This window comes from Podarcis erhardii, assembly GCF_964252035.2.
Source record: "Podarcis erhardii genome assembly, chromosome: 11".
Classification (NCBI taxonomy): domain Eukaryota; kingdom Metazoa; phylum Chordata; class Lepidosauria; order Squamata; family Lacertidae; genus Podarcis; species Podarcis erhardii.
The window spans coordinates 37,475,694-37,485,926 of NC_138501.1; the positions used below are offsets into that span (position 1 = coordinate 37,475,694).

General features: G+C 42.5%; 1 protein-coding gene across 1 annotated transcript; it reads left to right on the plus strand.

Annotated features, from left to right (window-relative positions):
• Window positions 1–323: 323 nt before the first annotated feature.
• ESM1 (endothelial cell specific molecule 1) lies at window positions 324–8,456 on the plus strand. Its single transcript, XM_081881721.1, has 3 exons — window positions 324–856; window positions 5,590–5,745; window positions 6,824–8,456. The coding sequence occupies exons 1-3, from the start codon at window positions 556–558 to the stop codon at window positions 6,922–6,924; spliced, it is 558 nt and encodes a 185-aa protein (XP_081737847.1). The 5' UTR covers window positions 324–555; the 3' UTR covers window positions 6,925–8,456.
• Window positions 8,457–10,233: the final 1,777 nt, after the last annotated feature.

A 10,233-nucleotide genomic window follows, 5' to 3' on the forward strand; every position in this document is an offset into this window, starting at 1 on the left:
AAAATGAATTGACCATGGCAGCTATGTAGTTAGTTATACGATCTCTTTTTTGACTTTGGGAGCTGCTTTTGTGAGTGAAAAGGGTGATTTGCAAGGGGATCGAGCCAATGTTGTCCTGAAGGAAAGGTATGTAACCTACTACTGCTCTTCCTCCCCACCCCACCCCCCTGCACTTTTCTGGCAGACATCCTTGAGCATTTGAGACGGATATGAGAGTTTTCAGCCCTCACTGGAAAACAACCCAACTAAACATAACAGATTACATCAGCTCAGGCTTTTCAATTCCTGGATGGCAGCAGCGTGCTAATCCAACCTTCATCCTGGATTTCGCAAAGTAAAACAAGGGAGGCTGGCAAGAAGACAGCTTGAGGAAATTGACGACGGCAGGCCTGGTGAGCAGTAGGCTGTATAAAGGCTCAAAAAACTGCAAGCTGATCTCCCAGCTACTACTTCTGGTCCTTCACCGCTACGTCCCAGCAGCAGCAGAAGACCTCAGAGCTAAATTTCTCAACCTGCTCTTCTGCAGTGGAAACCGTGCACCTAGCACCAAAAGACATGAATCGTTTTTTGGTCTTCACTCTCTTTTTGGTACCCACAAATGCTGGACCTACCTGGAGTACCAAGTATGCTGTGGACTGCCCCGAGTCCTGCAACAGCAGTGAATGCAAAAGCCTGGTGCACTGTAAGAAGCAGGTGTTGGATGACTGCGGCTGCTGCAGAGTCTGTGCTGCAGCCTTGGGAGAGACGTGCTACCGGACCGTCGCAGGGATGGACGGCGTGAAATGCGGCCCTGGATTGAAGTGCCAGTTTTTTTCTGAAGAGGATGATTTTGGTGACGAGTTCGGTATCTGCAAAGGTAAAGGACAGTCGCTGGATAAAACTGCCAGTCATGACAATTAGGATGATACTACTCTCCATGTGTAGTGGCTGGTGATTTCATCCAGAAATACACAATTAGTACTCTTTATTTTAAAAGCAACAGCAACACCCATCCATATTTGAATTATCCTGGCATAGCAAAAGCCTCTCTGAGATGGAGACAGACACAAATGGTTATTTATTGCTAAATCAATATTATGTCTAGTGCTTTCATTTCACAGTTTGGTAAGGTAGGTCATAATTTCTATGTTTTGCAAACGGAGGCTGAGGCAGGGTTGCTTGAAGCTGCCAGCGAAATCTATGGCTGAGGTAGGTCTTAAACCTAACCAACTCTTATGCTGGCCCCGTACCTTCCAGAAACTACCCAGGCCTTATCCATTTGGAAAAGGACACTTTTATCAGGAACAACATTTAGTGATTGACTGGGAGAGATGCACAGAGGGAAAAACTCTCAGGAGGGTGGTCCTAGGTGAAGATGTCCGACCAGGAGTATAGACGACCAAGAGAACGTAGTCTGCGCTCCACAACAGGAGTTGTGATACAAAAGATTTGTGGGGTGAGAACCCCACACCCAGCAGTGAAGATACAGGGTGATATTCAACGTTAGTCATACTCAGACCCGTTGAAATTAATGGGCACGACTAATTTAGGTCTATTAATGCCAATGAGTCTACTCAGAATCAAATTGAATTGGATGCAATCTGTTTTCGTGAACCAGAAAAAGCTATCCCAGGTGTGCATAGCTTCCATAGCACCAAGATGGGTGCTGTGAGCCTTCATATCCCTGCAGGTGCTTCCTTTCCCCCCTCTCCTCTCCAGCACCTAACAGGTGTTTTGTACTGTCAGAGATACAGCCCTTATTGGCACCAACTTTGTTAGAAGCAGTGTACGTACTTTGTCAGATAAAGGTAATACAATTTTTGATTGTTCCGCTTCAGACTGCCCATGGGGTGTGCATGAACTTTTTTTTAAAAGAAATGCTGAGTGCTGTCTCATATTAAAATGTTAAACCTTTTTCTCTAATGAACTAGTCTGATACTAGTTTGACATATATGGGCAGAGTCTTTTTTCCCTATTCTTTCTCGTTTATTGTTTTTATATTCCATCCTTTTCTCCAAGGAGCTCAAAATAGCATACATGGTTCTTCCCCTCTTCTTTTAATCCCCACAACAGCCCTTTGAGGTAGGTTAGGCAGAGAGGCAGTGACTGGCCCAAGTGAGCTTCATGATGAAATGTGGATCTGAACCCTGGTCTCTCAGGCCCTAGTCCGACACTCTAACCACTATAACATACAAGGAGCTCATTTTAAAATTGCATTCTCCCATCTGCAGTCTGAAGTTGTATACACTAGTCCAATCTACCACTTTTACTCTGCTTAATACGTAACCTAATATACAGATTGTTAGGTGCCTGGAAATGTACAGAAGTATAGTCTTCTGATCAAGGGAAGTCATGGTACAGCTCTGTTCTGACTTGGTGAGATCCCACCTGTGCCACAGTTTATGAAGGATATTGACAAGCTGGAACACGTGCAGAGGAGGGCAACCAAGATGACCAAGGGTCTGGAAACCAAGCCCTATGATGTATGGTTGAAGGAACCTGGTATATTTAGCATGGTAAAGGGGAGATGTGATAGCCATCTTCAAATAACTAAAAGCCTGTCACATGGAGGATGGAGCAAGCTACAACCCAAACCAATGGCTTCAAGTTATAAGGAAGGAGACTCCAACTAAACATCAGGAAGAACTTTCCGACAGAAAGAGCTGTTCAAAAGTGGAACAGACTTCCATGGTGGATTCTCCTTCCTTTGAGGCTTTTAGGCAGAGATTGGATTGCCATTGACAGTTGAGATTCTTACAGTGTCAGGGGTTTGGACTAGATGACTCTATAGGTCTTTTCCAATTCTATGATTCTATGAAAATGTACATGTCCTTATGGTTTCTGCCTAGGGGGTAATAGCTTTCAGAAGCTGGTTTTTGGATTCCTCAAAGCTGGCTGCCAAAAAGACATTATTATTTGCACTAAAAGTGCACCCATTGCGCATTTAAAGCCCATGGCTCTCCCTTAAAGACTTCTGGGAACTGTAGTTTGTTAAGGATGCTGTGAACTGTAGCTCTATGAGGGTGGAACTATATTCCTAGGAATGGTTCTTCGGGGAACCATTTGCTTTAAATGTGCATTGGTATGCTTTAAATGTATGCTACAGATCATAAGTCAGTGGAGTCGTTTTCAGTGGAATCATTATCACTTATAGTGAACTTATGTTATAATTGGCTGGCACGATCAGTATGCCAGAGCAGGGGTGCCAACTTGAATATTGTGGGGCCCCAGGTAAGCTCCACCCTGCAAAACTGATCACATGATGCAGTGCACAAATACCATTTGAATGGGAATGCCCATCAACTCTGCAGGGGCCCAGCCCCCTCAAATATTTTGTTGTGGGGGACCGAAACCCTCATGGCCTCTAGGAGTTGGCTCCTATGTGCCAGAGGCTTGGGAGAATCCAAAGTTTGTAGAATTACTACTACTACTACTACTACAACAACAGTGGACTACTGACTGAGGGGTGGGGGGAATGGAATGGCGTGTCTAGTAATCTGAATAGGATCACTGGGCATGACAACATTATGTTGCGGGTCCCATGCATTTACTTAGGTGCTTAGGCTTGCAGGCTTACGTTTTGATCCAATGGGGAACGAGAACCTTCCTGTAAAATAAGCTTCAAACCGGCTAATCACCTGTTTGAAAGAGGCTGGGAGTCAGAGGAGGTGCTGCAGTCAGTTTCCCACACTCTTTCCCAAGCAGCCTGATTACAGAGCTACGCAAGAGCAGGCCTGGAATGGGTTGTGTGGGATCCTGAAAAGGTTCACATGCAAGAATTCCTCACCCATCTACGAAAGCATGTCCCTGTAGGTGATGAGTCCTACTTGGAAGGAGGTACTTGAGTGGTTCTTAGGCAAGGCTTAAATGACTTTTGAGGTTGCTTCCAAAGTCCAGACAGCCTGTTCACTGCTCATTTCTCCTAATTTGTTTGCAGGGAGATTAGAGAATCTTTGGAGATTTATTGAGCATTCATTCTGATATGTTTGCAGGGAAGTTATGGGGCGTTGCATCAAGCACATGTTTTCTCGTGCACTTCCATGCATTTCTTCCCCCATCACTTTTTTTATAACAAATAGTTTTGGGGGTTTTTGGGGTGGGGGAAATAAGGGGCAGCTATGTTGCGAAAGACTTCCCAACCAACTTGAATTGCATCACTGAATTTGCCAGTATGTGAATGAATCCCACTCAAAAATAGCAACAGCCTGGAAGCCCCCCCCCCCGAGTCTCCCTTGCACAATATATTTGGTGGTGTGGTCACTGCAAGTGAAGAGTAATTAGAAGAGATTCTTATGTGTGTTTTAGCCAATGGAGATTTTATGTTTGCATTTCAAATGGATGTAAATGAAAACCCGCTTCGTGGCCTGCTTTAATTTCAGGAGCGTGGAATTGCTTTCTGCTGCTGCGTCAAAGCAGCATCCAGCGTCTTGCAATGGGACTGACCTTTTAGTTGTCTTCTTGGCACGTTATCAAGCTTGAAATATGTAGTGGTTAGTGTCAGACTTTGGCTGGGGTGTGGGGATATGGCTTCACATCTCCACTCAGCTACAAAGCTCACTGGGTAACTTAGGGCCGTCACTATTTGTGGTAAGAAGGAAAGGCCATCTTGTAATATTTGCATTTTCATTTCCTGTTCCATTCATACCAAAACAGCCTCTGTCAGTAAACCACGGCATCCAGCTTCGCTTGTTTAGTCCACTGCTTAAATGCTATAGTCCAGCATAGCAAATGGGAGAGAGCAGTGCGGTTCTGTGGCACTTACCATCTAAAACTCCCAAAAATCTTCAGTAGATAAAAACGCTAATGCAGATCATATAGAGGACTGTAGGCAATGTTCTGTATTATAATACAAAGAGAGAAAACCATACTGCTACAGGAGTCCTGATCTGGTGGGTGATGGGGGAAAGCCCTAGACAGGGCTGCTGGACAAAGGCATTTTCCTGCCTGAGGTACAGCATCAAAAAGCAACACCCTCCCTCCCCCAAAAGCCAAAATACAAGGGACCCAAACCTGGCAAATATTTTGGCAATTTAGGCAGAAAATCTCACAAGCACCTTTCCTTTGCCTTGGCAGCAACAATTCAATCACAACAAAGCTCGCTAACCTAATAAATCTAATAAATAACGTAACAATTTGTTATTTCATGACACGGCAGAGATAACTGTTTAATTCCAACCAGTTTATCTCTAGCTAGCATCCTTTGTTCCTCCTGATTATATATATTTTAGAAGATTGAAATCTTTGTTTAGCCTTCAGGAAAGGCAAATAAAACAATTTAACTGAACATATCTTTTGCAAGTAATAAAGTAATGTTATTAACATGCTTGCAACTGTGGAAAATATATGAAGAGATATGAACACACACATGTTGGCATTGTTGCTTTTTTTCCTTCTCAAATGGCTTTCATATTGCTTTTCAAATTGTTTTATTATGAAGATCTTTGAATCATTAAGGGGGGGGGGAGAAGTGAAGTTCAAGGTATATAATCAGTGTCTTCCATAATTAGGAATCCATAGAATTGTAGAACTGGAAAGAATCCAAAGGGTCATCTAGTCCAACCCCCTGAGATTCATAATAGATTCACTGCTGTTTCTTTTTCTGTCTTGCAGAGTGTCCATATGGGACCTATGGACTGGAGTGCCGAAGAACCTGCAACTGCCAGTCTGGCATATGCGACAGAGTAACTGGGAAATGCCTGAAATTTTCATTTTTCCAACTGGCTGCATCAAAGCCCCCCAGCAGACTAAAGCTAATTCCACATGCAGGTACGTGTTAATTGCTCAAAGCAGGAATGGGGAAACTGGTCCCTTCAGATGTTGTTGGACTCCACCTCTTGTCTGTTCCAGGCAGCATAGACAACAGCCAGTAATGATGAGAGTTGTAGCGCAACCATGTCTGGAGGTTCCCATCCAAGCAAGAGAGCATCCTCCTGTGCAAGTGTGTTGAATGAACAGGAGCTGTGCATGAGCACCGTGGCACTATGCAGGGGAGCTTTCTGATAGGAGCATCTGAGCATAGGAAACTGCCTTATACCGAGTGAGATCAATTGCCATCTACGTTGACCGGCAATAGTTCTCCAGGGTTTCAGACAGAAGACCCCTGCTGGAGAAATCAGAGGATCAACCTGGAGGTCTTCTGCATCTGTTGGCCGGCAAGACTCCTTGCTGCCTTTGTCCCAAGAGATTAACATAGTTGTGCTTTGGAGATCCATAACACCCAGTCATCAGACTACACAACCACATGCACCTCTCCAGGACTGCATGTGCAAGTATCTTATTCTGCATGCACAGCCTTTTTGAAGGGCATAGAATCATAGAGTCATTGAATTGTAGAGTTGGAAGGGACCCCCAAGGCAGATTGGTTAGATCAGTGTTTCCCAAACTTTGGTCTCCATCTGTTTTTGGACTACAACTCCCATAATCCCTGACCACTGGTCTTGCTAGCTAGGGATAATGGGAGTTGTAGTCCAAAAACAGCTGGAGACCCAAGTTTGGGTTAGATCTATGTATGGTAGTGGGAGATATTACACATGAGTCTCCCATGGCAGAATGATTTCCAGATACATTGTTAAGCTGAAGAGCAGAAGAGGATGGAGGGACAAGGTCTCCATGATTGTAGCCATGTTATTTAAATATCTTCTAGATCTGGTGTGCAGAACCTGTGGTCCTCCCCATATTGCTGAACTACAACTCCCATCATCCATCGCCATTGACCATGCTTGCTGGGGCAGATGGAGTTGTAGTTCAGCAACATCTGGAGGGCCAACGGTTTCCTGTTCTAGATGAAGACACAAAGGAATGGGGGAAAATTATTTAATAATCTTTCTCTATTTTAAACTTTCAGAGAATGATATGGGATCCGGTGATGGCAATTCTGTAAAAGAGGATTTTGTCAAAGAAAAAGCCATTAACTCTCCAATAACGAAATGGCTAAACCCTCGCTGATATTAGCCTATATGGGCAGGACTTTCAAAACTGATGTGCTTTCTTCACATTTATAATGAATGTTCAGCAATCTGCTCCAGCAAAGGAAATAGTAATGTGTAATAAACAAATAACCGAATCCAGTCTGTAACTTCAGGAAAAGAGAATAAGACTGTGTACAGTGTACATGTTTTAAAGAACACATCTTAATTGTCATTAGAATACTTAAGTACATTATGAACTGTTGAATGTAAACTTTTTTGAAAGGACACATGAATCTAGGAGTCATATCAAATCTGCAAGCCCTACACAAAATATTCATTCATTTAAAACATAGGAATTGTATGGTGACAGAAGTCCACCAAAATTAGGAAAATATAAATGTTATAGCTGATATCCTGGTAGACTGAGGAATGTAATAAAAGGGACTAAAATCAGTATTAATTTTGAATATGAAGACTACAGTCTTACGCATATTGACATGGAAGTAAGAGCCATGGAATTCAGTGAGACTTATTTTTGTGTAAGCATGCATGCCTAGGATCAGGCTGTACTGTCACAATCCAAGACACAGCTAAACTTGCAGGCAGTTGAATCCTGTGTATGTTTACTTGGAGTTACACGCTACTATGTTCAATGGGCCTTACTCTCTGGTAAGTCACATTGCTGCCTTTACCCAGGTGAAAATGTATCCATGTCCTTAAGCGCCCTTCGTTCAGTGTTAAATGGTGGCTTAAAACCACATATTTCAGCGATATAAATCCCATCAAATTCAATGGGATTAAGGCCGCTTGTCTGCAGGATTGCACCCTCATAGTTTTGTTAGATTCCTTTTACACAAGAAAGACCACAAGCTAACTTTCCACAGCCCATAATACACATCTCAAGTGTGACAAACCCAGGCAGGTTTACAGCAGTTTTAAACAGTGATTCAACTGCTAAGTAGATTATATGAGCTACTGATTATGTAAAAACACTAGAGCAAATATTGTAAATAATGCATCTGTGGAAACAGAATGAAGGAAGCTGGAATTAAAATGAACTTTCTGTAGGAGACGTGGAGTTTTTATAAGAGGAAACTCTTACAGGTCATCAAAGTGTAAAAAATAAGTTAGGGGCAGCCCCTTAGGCCTCTTAATGTATTTATTGGTGCTGAACCAATTTTTCCCTGCTGCAGTAGACCAACATTTAGACTGGCTTCAATTTGTAAGGCTGAGTTGTCAACCTGAAGACGGGAGTTCACAATGGAAGTGCCAACACAATCAGCAGTACAGAAAAGTGCAAACAATTCCTGTGTAAGTCAATGGATCATTTCGAAGCAAGTCAGATTTGAGGCTCCTCCGGGAAATTTTTCAGTCAAATAAATGTGGTTTGGCAGGCATAATGAGAGAGTTTATTTAAATAGTGCTGTGAATACTTTCATGAATTTAGTTCTTTTATTGTTGCTCTTTGTCAGATATTTGTGACATGATGGATCTTTGAATGTGCATGTAATAAGCTCAATGTTTATAAGTGTATATGTGTATTATTGCCCAATAAATCAGATAGAAACATATTGCTTCCACATTCTCTTCATGATAGTTAGGGATGATGTGAGTTGTAATCTGACAACATCTGGAAGGCACATGTTAGCCATCCCTGCAATACCTGATGTCACTATATACTATGATCCTTTAAACAACAACAACTAGAAGTGTCAGAGATTAAAACTGGGACCTTCTGCATGTAATCTAATTTTGAGTTACATTCCTTTTTCCATTTTTAAGACAGAGCAAAACAAGCTCAGTCGGTAAAGCATGAGACTCAGTCTCAGGGTTACGGGTTCAAGCACCACATTGGACAAAAGATTCCTGTGTTACAGGGGGAGTGGTCCCTTAAAGGTAAAGATAAAGGGACCCCTGACCGACTCTGGGGTTGCGGCGCTCATCTCACTTTATTGGCTGAGGGAGCTGGCGTACAGCTTCCGGGTCATGTGGCCAGCATGACTAAGCCGCCTCTGGCGAACCAGAGCAGCGCACGGAAACGCTGTTTACCTTCTCGCCGGAGTGGTACCTATTTATCTACTTGCACTTTGACGTCCTTTCGAACTGCTAGGTTGGCAGGAGCTGGGACCGAGCAACGGGAGCTCACCCCGCTGCGGGGATTCGAACTGCCGACCTTCTGATCGACAAGTCCTAGGCTCTGTGGTTTAACCCATAGCGCCACCCGCGTCCCTTACAACTGTACAATTCTATGGTTCTATACACTGGAAAATTGATTAATTTCACTTGAGGTCTAATTATTGGGGGCCCCTTTCACCTCAAACAGCTTCCTCTTTAGTGAGACAATCCTGACAATTGGATAAAGGAGTGTTCTTGAAGGCTGATCAATGTTATGCAACGGTGGCTGGAGGTATAATCCAAAACGCATTCTATAAAAGGTTCTGACACAATCAGTGACTAAGGATCACATACCCACAACAGAGAGTTGAATGAGGCTGGAATGCATTCTGAATCTTGTCATACTGAATAAAGGATAAAAAGACTCCATAAATTGATCAGTTTGCTGCCTTCCTTCTCCAAGTTTACAGTATTTGCAAGCATGGTTCTATAGGTGAAATCCTATGCCATAGGAAAGTCTGTCAATTTCAGTTTATCGTTTTTCCTGTTTTAAGATCAGTTGCCCAAATTTTGAGGTGTTTTTTTAAAGCTCTCATAAAAAATCATCAGAATCTTAATGTGAATTTCTCCCGATATAAATATTTTTGTATGCAATTTTGCCTAACATGCACATTTTTGCAAAGCATATTTCCCCCAATATTTATATTTTACTTAATAGTATTTATTCTTGCATACTATTTCGCTGATATATGCATTTATATGCACACTTTCTCCTAGTATCTAAAGTTTTGCACACATTGCTTAAAAGGACACTGTGTCATGTTTGCACACGGGTTTTGGATAATGCAAATTAAGCAGCCTCATTTTAAAGGGGGACTGAATCAATTTTTTTCCCCCATCTCTAAGCAGACTTGGACAATGGGACTTCCTCTTCTCATGCCTGCAGTCCCACTGCTCTGGAGTGTCCCCCCAGCTCTTCAGAGATTGATCTTCTTCCTTTTTATAACTCAGTGACATACACACTGCTGTTAATAAGTTTAAAAATAAATAAAGCTATTCTAATGACAATTTAAGCTTAGAAAATTGTAGCTAGTGTAGTTCAGGCTGAAACACAAATAGCTCAAAATTCATGGGCACGAGTATGAAAAACTGACTTCCTTATCACTGTCATCAGAAGATCAGCATGAATAGAACTTTTATAGGGTGCTAAAGAGCATGGATTAGTCCATCT

Excerpts from the sequence above, each read along its gene's own strand:
- ESM1 (XM_081881721.1), top strand. The coding sequence starts at position 556 with ATGAATCGTTTTTTGGTCTTCACTCTCTTTTTGGTACCCACAAATGCT. Across the intron at positions 857-5,589 it reads CGAGTTCGGTATCTGCAAAG|AGTGTCCATATGGGACCTAT; the intron begins GTAAAGGACAGT and ends TCTGTCTTGCAG. Across the intron at positions 5,746-6,823 it reads AAAGCTAATTCCACATGCAG|AGAATGATATGGGATCCGGT; the intron begins GTACGTGTTAAT and ends TTAAACTTTCAG.